This window comes from Aulonocara sp. 'chitande type north' Nkhata Bay, linkage group LG3, assembly GCF_057382095.1.
Source record: "Aulonocara sp. 'chitande type north' Nkhata Bay isolate Kocher_YH1m ecotype deep benthic linkage group LG3, A_spYH_male_GT1.1, whole genome shotgun sequence".
NCBI lineage: Eukaryota > Metazoa > Chordata > Actinopteri > Cichliformes > Cichlidae > Aulonocara > Aulonocara sp. 'chitande type north' Nkhata Bay.
Genome location: NC_141346.1, coordinates 63,837,478 through 63,860,090, shown reverse-complemented (window position 1 = coordinate 63,860,090; position 22,613 = coordinate 63,837,478). Strand labels below are relative to the sequence as shown.

At 42.3% G+C, this 22,613-nt stretch overlaps 1 protein-coding gene across 1 annotated transcript; it reads left to right on the top strand.

The window, feature by feature from the left end:
• The first annotated feature begins 2,996 nt into the window (after positions 1–2,996).
• On the top strand, positions 2,997–16,163 carry LOC147336547 (protein NLRC3-like). The gene is made up of 8 exons (XM_086286203.1): positions 2,997–3,106; positions 4,902–4,978; positions 5,095–6,922; positions 8,479–8,655; positions 10,400–10,576; positions 12,946–13,122; positions 14,780–14,891; positions 15,565–16,163. The coding sequence occupies exons 1-7, from the start codon at positions 2,997–2,999 to the stop codon at positions 14,850–14,852; spliced, it is 2,619 nt and encodes an 872-aa protein (XP_086142329.1). The 3' UTR covers positions 14,853–14,891; positions 15,565–16,163.
• The last annotated feature ends 6,450 nt before the right edge of the window (positions 16,164–22,613 follow it).

Here is a 22,613-nt window from a genome sequence, read left to right as displayed (position 1 = left end):
TTGTCATACACCAACATGACGTTCTACTAGTCAAGGCCTCACCTTCACCCACTGATGCTGATCACACAGACCCACTAATAGAACTGTTTTATCAGGTTTATGCAGTGTCACCATTAATGTCACATTTAATCAGAACACATTTACATTACAAGCCCACTACAACCATTATCAACATGTTAAATTACATTATACATCTGCAGTGATTTAAAGCACCACTATTTTAACCTGATTCATTTCTCCACCTTAACAGTTCATTCCTCAAATGAAGCAAAAAATGTACCAACAAATAATTTAATCTTTATTTTCCAACTTTTACAAGTGAAATCAAACAAGTGTATTTAACAATGAAAACCAGAGTGGAAGCTGCTCATATAAAGTCCAACCCAGGATAAAGGTAAGTTGAGTAGACCAGCACCATCAAAGTGTCGGCTATTTGAACACGGTGCAAGATCACCATCTGCAGGACAAAACTAGTTTTTCTCATCCTCCTCGTCAACGTCAAGATGATGTCATCGTACAACAAAACATGCAGATCAGGTGACATGACTGTCTGAGAGGCGGCGTTAAACTGTGGCAGGTAAGCATGTGGAGGAGGAGCAACAACTGCAGCATGACGCTGGAACATCATCATTGCATTATACAGTTTCCTCTCTAACTGGATGATGCTGTGAACAAGAACAGCTGTGGAACCATTGGCCATTTGCCATAGTGTAGCTGAGTCAAAACAGCCCAAGTGCTGAGAGGGAAAACATGATGATTTATGTAAAGTCATAACTGGCTGCAGCAGCTGACCTTTGACCTTTGACCTGCGAGCTTCAGACTCATTGCTGGTGTGAGGTGTTTAACACTATTGAAGCTTGCAGACACACCCACATCCTCTGATTTGTTCTCAGGGTTGTTCAGTGTGTTGGAGTTGGAGCAGAAACCTGCTGCAGGTTAATTATTGATCAAACAATATCACACAAGGTGCAGCAGCTGACCTTTGAGCTTCAGACTCTTTGCTGGTGTGAAGTGTTTAATGTGACTTCAGCCTGCAGACACAGAGGACTGATGAAGCAGAAGATTGTCTCTGTTTCTACACAGACCTGGTCCAGACAGCAGAGCTGCAGAGGGAAGACGTTCATGGGAAGAAGCTGAGTAAGTGCAACGTCCTCTTTGAATCCTGGATCAGGAAGTGAAGCCGGTGAATATTTGGTGTTTAAATAAGGTTTCTGTCTTTGACTCAGTCTGCTGTCACTTTGTTTCAGAGAGAAAAAGAGATTTCAGATTAACTGCATTATATGCTGAGTAACTAAATGCTGCTAGTCTGTGGTGTCACTCCCAGCAGCATCACGTCATTTCTTTACTCTGACCTTTAACATCAGTTAACTTAGCTAGCAGAGCAGCTAGCAGTTAGAGTATGAACTCTGTGTCAGCAGTCAGCTTGGTCCTGGTGGTCACCTGGGGTCCGTTCTTCGTACCTCGCTTACTACATCCAAGATCAAATGACACATCCAAGATCAAATCATCGCGGTACCTTTGAGCTCGCTATTCCGGTTCTTCGATCAAACCTGTTGTTGACGATTAGTATAGCTGGATGAAGTAATGTGAGATCACTGGGTGGCTTAACAGGGGCTACGCATCGATAGTAGAAACATTGATCGGCAACCCTTTGATTGGTCGGCGAAAATGTCGAAGGAGCGCGCTCGGCTCGGTATTTTTCGGCAGCAGAGCAAGAACTCTTGAGTGAGGGATTTCAAGAGTTTCAGAGTTTAATTAAAACGCAAGGGAACACTGCAAAGGCTGCAAAAGCAAGGAGAGAGGGCTGGCAGAAAGTTGCTGACAAATTAAACTTGTAAGTAATTTAATAATAATAATAATAATGGATTGCACCCAAAGCGCTTTACAATGCCACTATTCATTCACTCTCACATTCACACACTGGTGGAGGCAAGCTACGGTTGTAGCCACAGCTGCCCTGGGGCAGACTGACAGAAGCCAGGCTGCCATATCGCGCCATCGGCCCCTCTGGCCAACACCAGTAGGCAGTAGGGTAAATTTATTATATTACACTATATTATATCATATTAAATTACATTATATCATCTTTCACATTAGAGCCACAACAGGACCACTAGAACATGGGAACAAGTAAAAGTGAAATATAAGAATATTCTACAGAATGGTAATATTTATCACTTATATTGCTTTTAGTCTCTTGAAAAGAGACCCTGAAATAATCTGTTTGTTTATAACAGCAACCAAGAAAAGGGCAGAGCAAAAAAAGACAGGTGGTGGTCCTGCACCCCCTCGTCAACAAGTTGGTTAAGTAAATAATACCCTCACGGGAAAATCGATATCTCTCTATGAGCACACTGTCGCGCTGAGCTAAAGGATCCTGTCTATCCCGCAATGTACGCTGATTTCTGAAAACTCTCCTTATCAATCTTGCACCTTCCGCAATGGGTTGCTCGCGTATACGGACAGGACATGGCTGCGACAGACTTCCCAAATCCACCTTCGCTTTTATAGCCGTGGTTTGACAAGTCAAGCGCAGATGATTGTGTTGTTTCTTATAAAGGCTTGTGTGTGTGTGCCTTCCTGTGTGTGTCCTTGTGTCAGTGGAACTGAATCAGTGTGTTAGAGAAAGTGCTCCTCTGCTGTGCCGTCATCGTGTGGATGCTTCTTTTAAAGTTGGAACTCATGTCTTTATGATCTGCTTCATTTCATTGAACCTTTATTTCTAACCATGAAGTCCCTTTGAGGTTACAGCCTCCTGGTTAGGTTTAGGCTGTTATTGTGCTTCAGGCTGAAATATGAGGAGTAAGGAGTGGGGCTGGTTAGCCCTCATGACCCTCACCATAACACATACGTCACAGGACATTGTTTACCACAGAAACTCCATGAAATGATCAATGAGAACTTTAGAAACCCGTCAGTGTGATGCTTCCAGTACAACAGCACCTCTGAGTGTGTGTGTTTGCCTCTCAGACTAACTCCACCCTGACATCAAGAAGATGGAGGAAGAGGATGGAGCAGGATCTGCAGCATCCAGCTGTGTGTCTGTGAGGAGTGACTGGTCCAAAGGAATACCTCTAGACCTCAGTAATGAACCTGCAGCAACAATGTAAGAGAGCTGCTGACTCATTTATTCAGTGTAAATAATGATTTTTGATGCAAAAAAAAAAGTTTTAAAAATAAGGATTAAAATATTACAAACTATGTTTTTGAGTTTCCTGATGTAGCACAAAAATATATGAACATAACTGTATATAGGACAGATATTTTACGGTTCTTTTAGGCAGCACCAAAAAACAAAAAGACTATTTTTAAGCTGTCTGAGGTAGTGAGTCAACATGTCACACTGGGTCAAAGGTCAGGGAGTAAAAGTGTGTTTTAAAGGAGGTTTAAAAGCAGCGAGTGAAGGAGCCTGTCGAGGTAAATCGTTCCATAACTGATCAAATTCAGTTGGTGGACCTCTGTGTGAAATCAAGCATCTGGTTCACAGAGAGGATAACCCTCACATGGGCTGTACAACATTATATAGGGAGACAAAAACAGAGATTATCGTAGCCATCGCTCTCTCGCATGGACGTGGCAGTCTTGCTGTCTGCTGCGAATCCTCCCCGTACCTCCGTGACCTCGTCTGGTATCTGCTCCCTCCTCTGTAAGAGACAGTAAAGGAAAACACGTCTCTGCCTAGTCTTGAAAATCTAATCTTATCATCCATTGTTCTTCTAGGGCCTCTTCTTCTTGTGGCCTCAGCTAACTGCTAATATTTAAATGGCTAACATTAACATGTGTGCCAGCCAGGTTCACATTTTTGATGAACTATGATTAATTAACTGATGTTGAAACTGGAGCTTTACTGACCTCTGAAATTCCTCCTAAAGTGTTATTCAGTGTTGTGACAGTCAGCTGCTTCAGCTGCTGCTGGGATGGGCTGTGGCAAAGAGAACAGAGAAAATCCAAATCAGAGTTTTTCTCTGAATTAAAAGGAAACAACAATATATTCTACATGGTGAAACTGATGGTTTCTGGTGTTTGGGTCTGTTTTTCTGTATTTATGCAGATAAAGTGTAAACTCAGATGAATTATACCATCAAATGTTAAAGGAAAATATGAGGATGAGTGTCTGTGAGCTGAGAAGGACGTGAAGCGAGCAGTTTATCCCAGAGCTGAAGCTGCTCTGTGTGCAGAGATGAGCTCAGATTCCTGCTGTGATGGATCAACAGTCACAGAAATGTAGACTTGTAGTTATTACAAATATGGTCGCAGCAGATACTGATAAACATGTATTATGAGGATGGATGATCAAGTTTCTCACTCTCTCTTTTAAATCTCAGTTTTTTTCTTCTTCACAGTTTATCTGTTAATTTATTAATGAATAACACTGAAAGAGTTTCTGTTATATTTCCCCTTGAACATCAGCATATTAGGGCGGCATTAGGAAATAGCCCCCCTCCAAAGAATGAATAAATGAATGATGATAATAATAAAAAGATTAAAAAGCAGAGCTCAGAGTGGTAGACTGGTCAAACATGGATCCACGGGTGGTTCAACTGCATTTGGTGACGTGACTAAAGCAAATCTTTCAAATAATCCCACCATCAACGGGATGTTGTCTCCTTTACAACGGTTACTTTACTTGGTCACCGTGTGAATTTCTTTGAAATGAACCAAATTCTTTTATTTGTTGGTTGTTGCATATTTAACCTCTACAGTCAGGAAAGGAGGAGATGAGGCCTCAACAATGTTGGGTTGTAGCTGTGGTTCAGGTTAGAGTGAGTGTCCATGGAATAAATGTAAGTCAGTGAACTGGAAACATGACTGTGTTCAAACTTTGTTTTCCTTTTTATAATGAGTCTAATCAAAGGTGGACAGAAGTATCTCCACTTTGACTTTTCCGTGTCAACCATCAGAGCTTCTGCACAGTGTGGAGAAAGATCCAGAAGCAGAGCTGGACTGCAGACAGCCAGTCAGAGCAGCTGTGTACAAAGTAAGACTGAACATCTGTCTGCTGATGGACTCATTTCTGAAAACTGGACTTCTTGTGTTGTTCAGACATTGAAGAGTTTTCTTTCTCTTTAGTCTCATTGTTTTTCTTTCTTTCAGCAGATGCTGGTCTGCAGGAGGTTTTAGATGAACATAAGATCAGTCTGAGGAGGAGATGTGAACGTGTGACTGAAGGAAGTGATGAAACAGGAAGTAGAACCCTCCTCAACAGGATCTACACTGAGCTCTACATCACAGAGGGACAGAGTGAAGAGGTTCATACCCAACATGAGGTGAGGCAGCTGGAGACAGCTTCCAAGATGGACGCCCTCCATGACGCTCCAATCAGGTGCCAGGACATCTTTAAAGCCTTACCTGACCAACAGAGACCCATCAGAGTGGTTCTGACCAACGGCGTGGCTGGTGTTGGAAAAACCTTCTCAGTGCAGAAGTTCACTCTGGACTGGGCAGAGGGCTTGGAGAACCAACATGTCAGTGTGGTGGTTCTGCTTTCATTCAGGGAGCTGAACCTGATCAGAGATGAGCAGTACAGTCTTCTGGAGCTGCTCCATGTTTTCCATCCAACATTACAGAAGGTCACAGCAGAGAAGCTGGCTGTCTCTCAGCTTTTGTTCATCTTTGACGGCCTGGATGAAAGCAGACTTTCATTGGATTTCACCAACAGGAAGCTGCTGTCTGATGTCACACAGAAGTCATCAGTCAGCCAGCTGCTGACAAACCTCATCCAGGGGAATCTGCTTCCCTCGGCTCTCGTCTGGATAACTTCCCGACCTGCAGCGGCCAATCAGATCCCTCCTACATGTGTTGACAGGCTAACAGAAGTACGAGGCTTCACTGACGCCCAGAAGGAGGAGTACTTCAGGAGGAGATACAGTGATGAAGAGCTGTCCAGCAGAATCATCTCCCACATGAAGACATCCAGGAGCCTCCACATCATGTGTAGTATCCCAGTCTTCTGCTGGATCACTGCTACAGTTCTGGAGCACATGTTGACTACAGAGCAGAGAGGAGAGCTGCCCAAGACCCTGACTGACATGTACTCACACTTCCTGCTGGTTCAGACAAAGAGGAAGAAGATCAAGTACCATGAGGGACATGAGACGAGTCCACAGGAGCTGACGGAGGCTGACAGGGAAGTTCTTCTGAAGCTGGGGAGGCTGTCATTTGAACATCTGGAGAAAGGAAACATCATGTTCTACCAAGAAGACCTGGAGCAGTGTGGTCTGGATGTGACAGAGGCCTCGGTGTACTCAGGAGTTTGTACAGAGATCTTCAAAAGAGAGTGTGTGATCTTCCAGAAACCAATCTACTGCTTTGTTCATCTGAGCATTCAGGAGTTTCTGGCTGCTGTCTACATGTTCCACTGTCACACCAGCAGGAAGACAGAGGTGCTGAAGAAGTTCCTTGAACCAAAATTGTCGATCCAGTTGATTTCCAGATTTTTTGATAACAAATATTTCCAATCACTTGATGTCTTTTTGACTAAAGTCATAGAGAAATCCCTCCAGAGTAAAAATGGCCACCTGGACCTGTTTGTTCGCTTCCTTCATGGCCTCTGTCTGGAGTCCAACCAGAGACTCTTAGTAGGTCTGCTGGGTCAGACAGAGATCAGTCCAGGAACCATCCAGAGAGTCATCAACAACCTGAAGTGGATGAACAGTGATCAAATCTCTCCTGACAGAAGCATCAACATCTTCCACTGTCTGATGGAGATGAACCACCTCTCAGTACATCAGGAGATCCAAGAGTTCCTGAAGTCAGAGAACAGATCAAAGAAGGAACTCTCTGACATCCAGTGCTCAGCTCTGGCCTTCATGCTGCAGATGTCAGAGGAGGTTCTGGATGAGTTTGACCTGCTGAAGTACATCACATCATGGCAGGGACGACTGAGACTGATTCCAGCTGTGAGGAACTGCAGAAAGGCTCGGTGAGTCCAGATGTGATCACTAACATCATTGATCAGTGTAGGTTAGTAGTTTAATGTTGAAAATAAAATCAGATTGTAACCACAAAGTGTTTGTGTCCGTACGCTGCAACCTTCCACACCATTCCTTTATTGTACAGACTCAGCAACAGCTCCATGGATCCCAAATCCAAGAGTGGAGAACAGATTTGAAGTGTGTCACATCCATGCAGTCACAGCTGTTTCCACCATGTTTCCACTGATATTAATCCTGTTCAATGACACGTTTCATATCAGTGAATATGTTCTTTAGGACGTCCACTGACATGTTTAAGTGTCCTGCTGGAAATCACTCAAATCATCCATGAAATCCATGAAAAATCCTTTTAGTGTTTCTAACTTCACCCTCTGTCCTCTCTCTCTCTCCATCCTCCTCACTGCTTCTTTCACTGATAATCACACAAACATTGTATTCAGCTACAAAATAACACAATAATATCAGAATCAGAATCAGAATACTTTATTGATCCCTGGGGGAATAATATCATCTGATGATCATTATTATAAGAGCAGGATCCATATTTGATATCAGAGTAACACACTGCTTGGTTATGTGCAGTCATCATCAGTGACTGTGGGTCAAACAGAAGCTCTCTGATTGGTTGCTGACCATGGTCACCTGTCCACTCTCACCTGTTTGTGTTTGCTCTCTCTTTGCTGTCTCCATCCTCTCTCTCCTTTCTCTCCCTCTCTGTCTTTGTACGTCACTCAGGTCCAATGGAAACAGTGACATTTACAAACCAATCAAAGACAAACTGATCCATGTCAGGTTATAACAATATTCAAAGTGAATACAGGCTGCTGCTGGACACAGACAGGTAACATCATTTTGACTTGCTGTCACCTGGATCTGGACTCATAAACACTGAAGCCCTGAACAGGAATACAAATCATTTTCTGCCAACTAGCGACACACCAGCAGATAATGGCTCAGAAAGCTAAAATGAGCCAATCATTTCTGTGTTTAGTTCCCCTGAAATCAGATCTGATATCAGCAGCTCTGAGTTCATTCATCATTATTGTCCAGTGATGAGATTTCTGCTCCGTTTGGTAACAGTCAGCAGGTTTTTCCTGCGTGTGGACGTGAACAGTCGTACCTGACAGCAGGTAGCAAACAGAGATCATCTTTCCAGCTGGAACTCTTCACTGAGCTGAACTCATTCAAAATGTTCTGGAGTCAAAACAGGAAACAGTCCAAATGTGTGTCTTCACTCTGACTCTGGATCAGATCTCAGTGACAGACTGTGGACATTATGGAAGCCTAAATGTGACACCATCTTCCTCCTTCATCTGCAGATTAAAGCCAAACAAAGATTCTCATTAAAAGTCTGCAGGTCTGAGAGAGACTCAATCGTTGTGTCATGTCAAACACAGTAAGAGGAGCTGAAGCACAGATGTGAAGAGCAGATTCATCAGATTATGACCTCACTCTGTTTTGTCTTCATATACATTCAGTCTGTGTTTATAATGCAGATTTTCTGCTTTTATAATAACACATTTTATATTTTCTATCATCACAGACTGATAAACTGTCGACTCTCAGAGACTCACTATGAAGTTTTGGCCTCAGCTCTGAAGTCCAACCCCTCCCATCTGACAGAGCTGGACATGAGTGGAAATGATGATGTCAAGGATTCCGGGATGAAGCTTCTGTGTGCTGGACTGGAGAGTCCAAACTGTCGACTGGAGACTCTGAGGTGAGTTCACTGACTGCGGCTGTTTTTGTTTTTCTATATTTCAGGTCTTTGATTGATGTTTGAACCTTTCTTTAGTTCCTAAATGTTCAGGATGTGTCTGAAGACAAATGTGAAGAAGTTTGAGTGCTTTCAGAAATGTTGTCTTTCCAAACGACTGAACAACAGTTTTTCCTTTTGGCTCCAAACAGAAGTGACAGACTTGAGCAGGGTTCATTTAAAGGCTGACAGAAGTGGAGTGGTGACGGGGAGATGTTTGACAGGACAGTGTTTCAGCCTCCACAGGTTCATGTTGTGCTCCATCAGTCAGTGAAGATGAAGTCAGTGCTGATGAGGCTGTAGAGTGTGTGAGGGATGTGAATGAGGATGATGAAGATCTGATGATACCAGATAAAAACAGGCTGCAGAGACTTTGAGCCATACAGGGCACACAGTGTGTGTACAGAACAGCTGAAATCATTATGGAGGCCTCACTGGAATATGGAAGCATCACAGTACAGCTTCAGTGAAGCATTAAAGTCTCTGATATGAGATGAGAAATGAAGCAGCCAGAGCTTTTTAATGAGTGGAAATCCACTGTGACTGTGAGCTGCTGCTACAGCCTCCAGATTAGCCAGCAGCTCATCCTGCTCAACATTTTCTCACCAACTTTAATGGAAGTGTGATGTTTTCAGCTGGAGTGATGGTCAGGGTGGCCTCCCTCTCCTCTTCTTCTCCTCTTCCTCTTTCATTTATAAAGCCACTTCTGCTGCTTTCATTCATTTGGAAGTCCTGTAGCTGAGTTTGGGAGAGACTAACAGCCTCGGCAGCAGAGGGGAGAAAGGCTGTAACACCACCACTTTACTCTGTTCTACCTGTCACATCATTTTATCAGGAAACAAATATGCTCATGTTTTTACTATGTTTGTCTTGAAGATGTAAGAAGATCACATGGTGCTTTTTATTATTGTGTTGGTTTGTTTCCTGTCTCTTGGATGGAGCCCAGCTGTGCGTGGCCCTTGGGCCTGTGGTCAGAGTGTGTGCTGGATAATCCGGCCCAGGATGAGGCCAAACTGACATGGGATGAAATGTCTGTCACATAATTGAGCTTAGTGTAGTTTCATTTCTGCACAATTTCAAAACAACCAAAACTTTGTTCTGTCTTTTCTATGTTATACTGTAGACTTTCTTTGATACTGTGCCCAAAAGGAGCAGCTTTTACTTTGAAGGGGAGGCGTCTCTGTTTCCTCTTCAGGTTGGATGATGGAAGCAAATTAGTGTGTGATGTTCTTTCAGTGTTGCACTTTGTAGACGCTCCCTGAGCACTGGTCTCACAGCCAGCTGCACATAGAGACCAGTGTTGTTAGTCCAGGTCAGAAGATGACTTGTTGGAATGAAAATGAGCTTGTAGTTTGTCTGCTTTAATAATGTGACTGGAAAAAGGTGTTGGACTTCAAATATGTCCATTTCTTTCACACTTCACCTTTAAAAGTGAAGTCTTGTGGTTCCTGGAAGGAAAAACACGACTTTTTCAAGTCTTTGACCTGTTTTTATGATAAATGTACGACTTTAATGTGAAACATTCAGAGATTTTTCTCTTGTTGTGTTTGTTTGAAGCTGCTTCCTGTTGTCTTCAGCTGTTTGGAGTTTCCATTTTCTAAACTTCTACATTCTGAACCTTCTTCAGCTCTGAACAGATGATGAAACACTGAATGATTTCAAGCTCACACTTTGTCTAATAAACTTACATCTTTCATTCTTTATACAGATTGAGGGACTGTGGTTTGTCAGAGATCAGCTGTGATTATCTGGCAGCAGCACTGAAGTCCAACCCCTCCCATCTGAGACAGCTGGACCTGAGCTGGAACAAAATGCTGCAGGATTCAGGAGTGAAGCATCTGTGTGGTTTCCTGGAGAGTCCAGGATGTGGACTTGAAACTCTGAGGTCAGTCAGCATGTTTTAGTTGTGCTGAGATGAATATGATGTGAAAGTTGTGCTGACACTATACTGCAGACATCAGGCTGATATTATACTGATCCACACTGAGGATCTTCATGGTAAAGTCTGTTTTCTTCTTCTCTGGTTTAGTCCATTGACTGCAGCAGAACAATGTTCACATTTCAAACCTTCAAAGAAGAAGAAAAATCCTCCACTGGATAATTCACTGTGAAACTCTCAAACTCTTCATTCCACCTTAAAGTCTGTCTGACACTGAAATCCAAAGCAAAATGTGCGTTTGCTTTACAGACAGCAGTCCAACACAAACATACACACATCATCCAAAACACAGTCCAACATCCAAATCTCCTCCACTGCCAGCATGAATGATGGGAAAGAGAGGGAGGAACACTCTGACATTCAGGGTTAGAATGAGTTTCATGAAGCAGACTGTGAAGATCAAAGCTGCATTAGAAAGCTTACATGAATGAATGAGTGGACAGAAGTGGACAGAGATCATCTGAAGCACTTCAAAGGCTTTAAATCAGCACATTTCTCTTTATTCTTTATCAACTCTGTTAGTTTCTCTCAGTTTTCTGTGGAATGAAGCTAACAGCAGGCTAATAAGATGCTGACCAATAGGTTTCTATTAAAGGTTGTAATTTGTATACGAAAAAGTGCTTTGGCTCAGCAGGGATCAGCTTAAAGGTAGAATACAGCTGCTGGATGGGATTAGCATGTCATAGCTATCTACCAAACTGCTAACTGGGGGATTTCAGGCCATCTATGGATCATTTTTGCTAACTGTTTATTCAGCTTAGGCTCACAGGGCTGCAGCCTGTGCCCTAGCTGTCATAGGGAAGAGGCGTGGTCCACCTGCACAGGTGAGCAGTCCATCACAGGGCCAACAGAGAGAGACAGAGAAGCACTCTCTCACATCCACACCTACAGCCAATTTAGAAGCACCAATGAACCTAAGCAGCATTTCATTGGACTGTGGGAGAACATCCAACCTCCACAGAAAGGCCAACAAGCTTCAACCTACAACCTTCTTGCTTTAAGGCACTAGTGCGAACCACTTTTCCCCATTTCAGCCCAAATCCTGCATCTTCCTGTTTCTGACTCCAGGCCAGCTCCACTAACACTTTCTCATCAGACACTGCCACCTAGTGGAGGAAGTCTTAGTTCCATTTGAAGCTTCAGATTACAGTTAGTTCCTTTACAAAGAGGTGGAGGTGGTGGGGCCACAGCACCATCATCACTGAGTGCCATAGGACACTTAACCTTTGTTTCCATATGCTGGGAACTTCCTGTTGTTCCAAGGAGGACTGGAAAATGTGTGAAAATCTCCCAGTCAGTTCCTCACAGCACACTTCAATCATTTCCCTCCCACAGCATCAGGACCAGGGCTTTTTCTCTCTTTGGTCCCACTAAGAGATTTCCACACAAACACCTCATCAGTGGGACTCTCAGAGCTACCAGCCCTTTGCTACAATCACAAAGCTCTTCATTGAAATCAATGATATCAAAGCTGGAATCAAATGAGTCCAAGTCTTCTGCTGATTCAGCATCACATTCATCTTTGCTCCTTGTCCTGCATCCCCACCATGGACTTCATTCCTTTCCAAGCCAGCCTTGAGTGTCCTTTATTCAGCTCATCCTCTGCTTTACTTTTACACCTGATTTTAGCTGCTTTATCTCTCTTTCAACAAGTTTCTGTGCCTCAATCTTTTTCTTCTCTCCCTCATAACAAGACAGCTTCTTCTGCCTGAGAACATGTTGGAGTGATTTACTAATCCAGGGCTGCTTATTGGGGAAAATACTTCCTGTTTCCAAAGTAATCCCCATTTTTCCCAGAAAGAAATGTAAGTAGAAATCGATGATCTAAGTGAGAACATGAGCCTTTAAAACGTCCCAGTGGGTGCAGTCAAAGCAGTCCCTCAGTCCCGGTATAGAGTCTTTGGTCCGGACTGGAACAACTGTGTGCCCAGTTTGAGCTCTCTTCAGTCCTGTGACCTGACAGACCCAGAGGGGCCATCACATCACATTTAGAAGCTTCCCTAATGGAGCCACAACACATGTCCAATACTTAGTCTGTCTTGTTGGACCAACTGGAAGAAATGATTCAAGGACTTAGTCACAGAACAGAGAATCAAATCTCCAAAATCCAACTGGCTGCATCAGGACATATAGTCTGAAACTCTGCACAGTTTCCTGTTTGAAGCTGCTTCCTGTTGGCTTCAGCTGTTTGGAGTTTCCATTTTCTAAACTTCTACATTCTGAACCTTCTTCAGCTCTGAACAGATGATGAAACACTGAATGATTTCAAGTTCACACGTTGTCTAATAAACTTACATCTTTCATTCTTTATACAGATTGATGGGCTGTGGTTTGTCAGAGATCAGCTGTGATTATCTGGCAGCAGCACTGAAGGCCAACCCCTCCCATCTGAGACAGCTGGACCTGAGCTGGAACAACAAGCTGCAGGATTCAGGAGTGAAGCATCTGTGTGGTTTCCTGGAGAGTCCAGGATGTGGACTTGAAACTCTGAGGTCAGTCAGCATGTTTTAGTTGTGCTGAGATGAATATGATGTGAAAGTTGTGCTGACACTAAACTGCAGACATCAGGCTGATATTATACTGATCCACACTGAGGATCTTCATGGTAAAGTCTGTTTTCTTCTTCTCTGGTTTAGTCCATTGACTGCAGCAGAACAATGTTCACATTTCAAACAGTGAGACTCAACGTATGGCCCGCGGCCCACACGCGGCCTGCCCACCTTTCCTGATTACGAGAGAGGGGACCCTGATTAACAGTGTAGTGTTCTTCCTCACAGTTCTAAGTATCAGACACAACAATGAATAATCCACAGCTGACTGTCTTTAGCAGGTCAAAGGTCACGGCACACAGCAGACAGTGGCAAATATTATAATTCTGATCATTTATCAGCACATATCCATATGTATAAAAACAAAGCTGACACTGTGAGACTTGATCAGAGGTGTGATCATCACAGCAGAGGCCTTTGTGTCAAAGTCACTGAGGATCAAACAGAAACACATGAAGCAGATTTTTCTGTTCTGGCTTTTTATAGCAGATAACCTTCAAAATATTCTGCAGTCCATCAAAAACTGAAGCAAACCATGAATCAACATGTGAACATGACCTGATGCTGCTGAAGTGAAGCAAAGTTACAGAGGTTTGATTACAGACACAGCTGAGAGTTTGTAATCTGTCATCATTTTAAAAGGTTTAAATTTCTTCAGTATTGAACAGCAGAAATGAGGCTTTGTTTTGGGAGGCCGACAGCAGTGAACACAACAGCAGACTGGTGCGTAATAAGCAGTGAATAATGCAGGAAACAGATTTTTGAAGGTAAACTGTTCTTGAAGTACACTGAGAGAGAGAGAGCTGTGCAGGAAGTAAACGTCAAAGTCAGAGAGAATTCATGACGATGTTCATCAAACGTAAAGCGTAGTTTGGATCTTCTTTTGCTGCTGGTTCAGTCAGTTTTGGTTGGAGACAGATGAAACCTGCAGCTTCAGGATCTGTGAGCTGTCCACTTTCAGCCCCGACGGCGTGTCCGTGTACGTGCCGTCGAGTGAACGATCCACGCGCTGTGTTTCCATCTTTGTGTGTTTAGCTGCTCTCATTTACTGTTTTATCTGTTTGCTTGTTGTTGAAATACTTTTGGGAGCTTTAACCTGAGATTCTGGTAAAATACATTTATATTAAAAATCAAAAAATGTATTCTTTTTATTAAACCTGTATTTAACCAGGAAGTGCCATGGTTCTGGGTCCGTTGGACCCAATATTTTGAGTTTATTATGTCTTGGTTTAATTTTGCATCATGGATTGTTTTCCTTTTCTCTTGTTGTGGTTGTGATGATTATTATTAGAGTTTCATGTTTCTGTTATCCATGTTTTAGGAATTGTGGTTTCATGTATAGTTCAGTTCCATGTGTCATTTTCTGTCTCTCTGTGTTGAGTCCGTGTCTCTGAGTTGTGATTCATGTTTCCTGTTTTATTGTGAAAGTCTTTGTCTTATGTTAGTATGTGCAGCTTTGTTCCCCCTGTCTCGTTAGCCCTGATCTCTCCCAGCTGTGTCTCCCTCCTGTAACTACTACCCTGTGTATATGAGCCCTGTGTTTTCCCATGCTCTGTGTCGTGTCTTACCCTCAGATTATACCTGTGTGTTTTCGTGTCAGTGTTTCATATGCATTGCCTGGACCTGAGCTACAACAACAACCTGAAGGATCCAGATGTGAAGCAGCTGTCTGATCTTCAGCAGAGTCCAGACTACAGACTGGAGACTCTGGTGTAAGTAGAGTGATGGAGTGAGTGGGTGGTGCTGTCAGCAGTATTGTACTAAACACAGTCAGTATGAAACAAAGATCCAGTGTTTCCTGTAAAGCTGCAGCTTCTCAGTGAAGCTGTGAGAGGAGAATGGTGACAGGCTTCAGGATTGGACACAAACACTTCCTGTTTCTGACCTTTATGGTCACCATAGTAACGGCTGACACGCTCTGGTCAAACACTGTCAACAGCCAATCAGCTCTCTGAACAAAGCAGCACGCAGACCAATGACTGCATTCATTTCCAAGTTTAAAGCAGTGAAGAACAGTCTGTAGGTGAGGAAGAATTTAGTGAGAGCAGAGGTTTGGATGGAATTCCTCCAGTTAACAGCTGGAACCGTCCATCTGGATTGTTGGGCTTGTTGTTGGGGTTCCTACAGAGCTCAGAGTGGACACACCAAGGTTCTTCTAATGAATGAAAGTCCAAACTCAAACTAGGAGGGAAAAACATTTTCATCAACTTCAATAAAAATCCAAAGATTAGAAAAAGTGAAGCAACAATGAGTCCTAGTACAGTCCCAGCACTGAAGTCCCTGCTGCTCTTTATACTGGATGTGCTGCATCACTGACTGACAGCTGATGAAGAGTCTCTGGAAACACTCGTTTATCTCCTCTGCTCTTCCTTCTTCTCTCTGCAGGTGGAGCTGATGATGGTAAACAGGACGGTGTGTGTGCTGAGAGAGGAGGAGCTGTGTCCTGATGATCCAGAGAGGTTGAAGCAGCAGCAGCTTGTGTGTAGAGATGCTCTGACTGGGCCATGTTACTGGGAGGTGGAGAGGAGAGCTTCATCCAGCAGTGACTGACAGAGGAATGAGAAGAAGTGCAGATGACTGTCAGTGCTGCAGAGTGAACTGCTCTGAGAACAGCTCCACTGTCAGACACAATGTAGAGTCCAGCATCATCCCTGTGTGTCCCTCTGGATCTGACAGAGGATCATCAGTGTATCTGGACTGCTCTGCTGCTGCTCTGTCCTTCTACAGTCTCTGCACAGTCTCTGTCTGACTCTGGCTTCAGACCCTCCTGGATCAAACTCACCTGGAAAGACTTTCAAACATCACTCAATAGATTTGAATACAGAATATATTTGATATATACTGTAGATGTACTGTAGAGTTGCAGTTTGTCACTTGTAAATACAGTCTGTGAGCAGCTGTGAGCTGAAAGATCTTTCTAGAAACACGAAATGTTTTCACTCTTCTGTTGCTTTTTCATATATTTCCACAACATTAATATTGATCCCACCTGTCTCCCCTGTTTCATGCTTTTATACATAATAACAGGACACGTGTGATCTGAGCGCTGCTGTGGTTGCTTTGCTGCACGTCTTCATTTAGATAACAGAGACATCTAGTGGTTCAGAGGGAGAACTGCAGGAGGTGGAGCTGTGTTTTAGCATGGAAAACTTTTTATATTTAGACGCAGATACAAATATGACAAGTATCAGTGTGAGATACAAAAGGTCACATCAGTCAGCAGAGGGAACAGTGATCACACAGCAATGTAAGAATAGAAACATAACAGTGAATCTGGACATGTATACAGATGGAAGCAAACAAACAGGATGTAACACTACATTAAAGCCACAAATGGGAAGAAAACAAACCCAAAGGAAAATATATTTGATCTCAGGAATCCAAATCAGATGCTTTAGAGCAGGGGTTGGTAACCCAGGAGGAGCAGAGACCTGAGGCGGCCGCCGGTCCGAGTGTCAGGTGAACTGAACTTCAGGTAAGTTATGACCTGCAGTCTATCTGGGTCAGATATAAACCAAGTTTAGGTGGAGTTTATTTTCCTTGTGCTGACTTTTTACAGTCAGTTACAATAACTCTTACTGCGTACTAGCTAGCATGACGGAGTTTCTATACAGCTGGGTGGTGCTATGATGTTACTGATAGTGAACTTTATTTTAGTAGAGTTTCCAACCGTCCTGTAAAAAAACAGAATCGTCTCGTATTCAGAGAAAATATTACGCGTTTCGTGTTGAGCTGAGAAGGAACACAGTTTGTCCCGGACTTCAGCTAGAATGGAAAAGACACAAAGCTGGATTTATTCTGTGTCTTTACACTGTCATTCTCTCCCCTCCCTCTCCTGTTGCTACTTCAATCATGAAACTGATCAATGATCAGCTGATCGGCTTTTCTCTCTTGTTTTTTTATCATCCACTTTGCGCCAGAAAGAGGAAACCAGCGGATGTCGCGCTAAACAACAGCAGCACGTTTAAGCTTGATCAGCTGTTGTTAGAATTTATTTAACATTAATTTCTAGTATCAGCTGATGTTTGCTGGAGCCACAGCTGTAAAGCTGCTGGTCAGGATGTCGGTTTGAATATGTGGTGAGAGGGAAACATGAAGATGAAACCAGGAGATGTCCTTACTGAATCATCAGAGCTGAGCAGGTGATGGAGAAACAGGTTTACCTTTTAGGTAAAATGGTAAATGGCCTGTATTTATATAGCGCTTTTACTAGTCCCTAAGGACCCCAAAGCGCTTTACATATCCAGTCATCCACCCATTCACACACTGGTGATGGCAGCTACAGGGTAGCCACAGCTACCCTGGGGCACACTGACAGAGGCGAGGCTGCCGGACACTGGCGCCACCGGGCCCTCTGACCACCACCAGTAGGCAACGGGTGAAGTGTCTTGCCCAAGGACACAACGACCGAGACTGTCCAAGCCGGGGCTCGAACCGGCAACCTTCCGATTACAAGGCCAACTCCCAACTCTTGAGCCACGATCGCCCATGGTGACATGAATGAGTTGATGGGAAGTTATGAACTGTTTCTGAGAGACAAATAACACCAGGATGCTTTTCTATGTAGCTGACAGCTGGTAACTGTGCAGGGGCGGATCTAGTAAAGTTTTGCCGACCTAAACCAGGGGGTTTAGACCATCATAGAGTTTTTGTGGTTTGTTTTCTTTAAGTCATTTCACAGATTTTCTCTATAATTTCAATTCCTTGAATAAAACAACAAACTTGGGGGATGATTTTGTAATCCGACTTTATGTACACTGTAAACCCCAACAGTCTACCTGACTTATAAAGTTTGTGGATATAACAATTGAAATTCCTCAAAGTTAAAACAACTTAAAACTTTTCTGTTCGGTTAACGATTCAAACAGTTATAATTGTACATGCCTTAGAAGTTAAGAGTAAATACTGCTTTCTTAATTATGATTTTTGAGTAAATGTTTTTTTCCGAGCTCCGCATGTGTACGTCATGACGTCATGACGTTTTCTCTCTAACCTGAACGATGTTGACAGAAAATTCTGTTCAATATGGCTGCCCTTCTCGAGCGACTGGAGAACACATTTGGAGAAACTTGTAAGTAAAACGGAACCTTCGTTATGTTTATTTTTTCCGTAAAAAAGCAAGTATATTAATATGTTGCAGCCAATAACTTGTTTTCGAATGCGCTGTTGTGTTAAAAAGCACAGACCCAGGTGGTGAATAGTTGTTCGCTGTTGTTCGCGCTCTTTTTCAAACATAGATTATGTCGTCAGTTTTACAGTTTTAACCGATTAAAACAGCTTTACGAAGAATCACACATAAAGAAAGGGTCTTAGTGATATTTTAACGACCCCTTGCCAACGCAAGAAAGTTGGCGTTTTTACAACAGCAGCCTCATTGTTCGGCAGGTTTATTTATTTTTTTCTCATTAGCATCATTCAAAAGTGACTTAGCTAGCAGTGGCAACTTCTATCTAAAACAATTGAAATATAGCAAGGTGTTGTATATTTAGTGTGCTAATAAGGTTTTCAATATTTTTTTTTCTTCCAAGGCTGAAGACCGAAGACAAAAAGACAGAAAAAAAAAATTCAGACTGCAATTAATTTCAGGTGGAGACAGTAAACACAGGTGAGTTGAAAGATCTATTGAAGAGACCTTTCTTCATGGCCATTAAAACATTTTTAGGTTAAAAGACCTGTGTCATGAATCGCTGTGCGGCAGGCAGGAGTTGGACCCAAAATGCAGGACTCAGACTCAGGGGATGAACTCAAAATCACAGCTTTAATTGCTGCTCACAGAAAACGAGCATACAAAACTAAACTGGGAAAATATAACCTCACAGCTTGCAGCGAGACACACGAGGAAACACACAGCTTGAGGGACGACGCAGCACTGACTCAGAGAAACACAGGGTTTAAATACAATGGGAAGTAACGAGGGGAATGAGACACAGAAGGAGAGCACAGCTGGGAGAAATCAGAACTGACGAGACAAGGGAGCAAAGTAGGATACACTCACATGAGACACAGACCTTCAAAGTAAAACAGGAATTAGCACAGATGCAAACTAGACTAGGGGAGACAGAGCAACTAAGAAACACAGAGGGCAGCTACCAAATACTCAGAAATAAACAGAATACAAGAACACCAAACTAAGACACTACACTAAAGAACAAGCTGGGACAACAAAGAGAACTAAGAACATAATACAAAAAACTCAGAGGCACAAGAAACTCAAAACACTGGGTCACTGACCCAGGACCGTGACAACCTGTTTTTTTTTAAATCATGCCCTGGCTTTGTCACACTGAATCATGTTGAAAAGATCTATTTTCATGGCTCCTCCCATTACCATTTCCTTGTACTTCTTTCTACCAGTCTATTTTATTTTGTGACATTAACATCTTAAATGTACCCCTAATTATTAATAGCTGTGTTAGTATTTATAATGCATTTTTTTTTTTTATCATGTGCAGATCTACCAAGGGTCAGTGGCACAGTTCACCTTTTGTGGTAAGTTATAACACTTCATATGTGGTCACATAAGTAAGTTATTTCATCAGTTGTTCAGATAAAATGTTGTATAATTGTACCAAATCACTGAGGATACATCCAATGTGTAAATCACAATCAACAATTTTACTGTGATATTCGCTCGTGTTTAGAGAATCTCCATTATCTTTGTAACTGAGTTTCCATTTTTGTAGGGCCAAATTTGTATTAAAAATTAATATTTTCATATGATGTGAAATAATAATAATAATAATGGATTGGATTTATATAGCGCTTTTCAAGGCACCCAAAGCGCTTTACAATGCCACTATTCATTCACTCTCACATTCACACACTGGTGGAGGCAAGCTACAGTTGTAGCCACAGCTGCCCTGGGGCAGACTGACAGAAGCCAGGCTGCCATATCGCGCCATCGGCCCCTCTGGCCAACACCAGTAGGCGGTAGGGTAAAGTGTCTTGCCCAAGGACACAACGACCAGGACAGAGAGCCCGGGGATTGAACCGGCGACCTTCCGGTTACAGATACGCTTCCCAACCCCCTGAGCCACGGTCGCCCCGTTCATTATAGATTACAGCTCTGATCTGGAGAACACTATTTTAAAATACTGTGTAGGGTTTTTGTCAAATGATTAAGAAACAGACTCTCTGTCACAAGAGACAGAAAGGTTGTATCTTAAAAGAAAAGTCTCCACAATTCAGTAGAGTCTGATGTCATGCAGTTTCATAAACATGTATTCTCCCCAAAGAATGACACCTGAAAACTTTGCGTTAAATGAACTTTTCTTTTCTCTTTTTAGGAGGCGCCTGATATCAACGTGAAACGCATTGCAGTACTTCGTGCCCTTCCTGTATACCTGCGAGAGGAGGACCCAGAATTCTTTTAGACATGTAATGTAAGTGTATTTTTGCATTACTTAAATTCTGCCAGTAAGATAAAATGCTATGGATTTTTTTTAAATACAATTTAATACCCTAGCAGCTACCAAATTGTACAAACAAAATACCCTCTCTTTAGAAAACCCTCACACACAAACACACACAGGTCAGGAGCAGGGCACAGGCGTATCACAGCACTATGGCTATGCTGCAGGTGGCCCAAAAACCAGGCTGAAGTCAAGATTTAGTTTCTTTTTGAGATAAAGTCATGAAATAAAAAAATTACTTTTTTTAGAAAAATAACAAAAATACAAATTATGTAATGCAAGAAGCTAACACGTTAATGTACATTTTTCAAAAAAAAGTAGAGTACCCTAACTCGTTACAAAGTAACCCACTACACTGCTGAATGTTTTGCTAGATTACAGGTCATGCTTGTCACATTCTCTCAAACCAACCTTACTTATTTAATTGGGGCAATCGTGGCTCAAGAGCTGGCAGTTTGTCTTGTAATCAGAAGGTTGCCGGTTCGAGCCCTGGCTCCGACAGTCTCGGTTGTTGTGTCCTTGGGCGAGACACTTCACCCGTTGCCTACTGGTGGTGGTCAGAGGGCCCGCTGGTGCCAGTGTCCGGCAGCCTCGCCTCTGTCAGTGTGCCCCAGGGTGGCTGTGGCTACCCTGTAGCTGCCATCACCAGTGTGTGAATGGGTGGATGACTGAATGTGTAAAGCGCTATACAAATACAGGCCATTTACCATTGATACTGTGTCTATTCCAGGCGGACGCATTGGATGAGTCGACCCTCATTGACACTCCAGTTGCCCTTCTCACTGTGGTTACCGACAGCGCTTCCCAGTCCAGTCCATTTTACTTCCTCAAGCATGGCTGTTGTGGTGAAAGGCGACTAGGTGATGCGTGATATTTGCAGATGCATTTGCTTTATTGTTTGGCTTGATCTATGCTCTGCATTTAGACTACCCCAGGAAGCTGGTTCACACATTTGCCTTTGTCCAAAATATCTTCATGGGGCTTGATGACGGCAAACCCCTGAAACCCCTGCCTACATGCTCTTAAGGAATATAAGGCAATGTTTGTTAGGACACGCACTCTGTTACTGAGCACTTTGTTTGAAGCACTTTAAGTTTACTACAGGCTTTGGGTGGATTTAACTCCATCAGTTTACCTAATTTTCCTATACTTGACTGCCTTATCTGGTTATTTGGAAGCTGATCGTCTTTGTACCCATTTTTAAAAATTGTTTTTCATTTCTATTTAAAAAAAAGTGATTAGTATTTGACTTTTTGTTTTGCATTTTTGTGTATTTTGAGAAAGATGCAATTAGGACTGATGTCGTCCTTTGTGATTTTATAAAAAGATAAATGTTCTACACACAATTTATAATGCTCACTTTATGGTGCTGATGTCCATGTTAGTTGTTTTATAAAAACATTTGTGATGTTTTTAAATTTTCATGAAAAAATGTTAAATAAACAAAATGTAAAGTAACTGAATTTCCGTACTTTTTTTTTTAGTAGTCTACACTCAAACATTGAAACATAAATATCTTTTAATTAATAATCAGATAATTTGAGTTTAGGTTGTAATATAATTGCATTGTGTTGCATCAAAATAATAAACTACAAGAAACACAAAAATATTGAAATTAAAGTATACAGTCTTTGAGTAAAGCTCAATTAATAAAATATAAAATATAATTTTAAATTTTTAGGTTAACAATAAATACACATTTTGAGTATCCCCATACTTAGAAGATGTGAGTTTGTGTACTTAAATCTTTTGAGGTAATCAGTTTCCACAAAAGTTTTAAGTTCAGTCAACTTGTTCGGGTTTACAGTGTAGGAAAGATTTGACTAAACATAAAACAATCTTCCAACTCAGTCGTCATTCTTATCTTGTGAAATCAAACCAAATGTTCTGTTGTCTCTAAATCAGGGATTGATGAAATCTTTGGTTGCATCCATTTATGAACATGTTCTCATTCATATTAAATCGTAGTCTAAGTCCTTCTTTAGAGGGATAAATGTCATTCATTATCTTCAAATGTGTTTC

Coding starts and splice junctions, on each gene's coding strand:
- LOC147336547 (XM_086286203.1), top strand. CDS start 2,997: ATGGAGGAAGAGGATGGAGCAGGATCTGCAGCATCCAGCTGTGTGTCT. Junction 3,107..4,901: donor AATGAACCTGCAGCAACAAT/GTAAGAGAGCTG, acceptor GTCAACCATCAG/AGCTTCTGCACAGTGTGGAG. Junction 13,123..14,779: donor TGTGGACTTGAAACTCTGAG/GTCAGTCAGCAT, acceptor TTTTCGTGTCAG/TGTTTCATATGCATTGCCTG.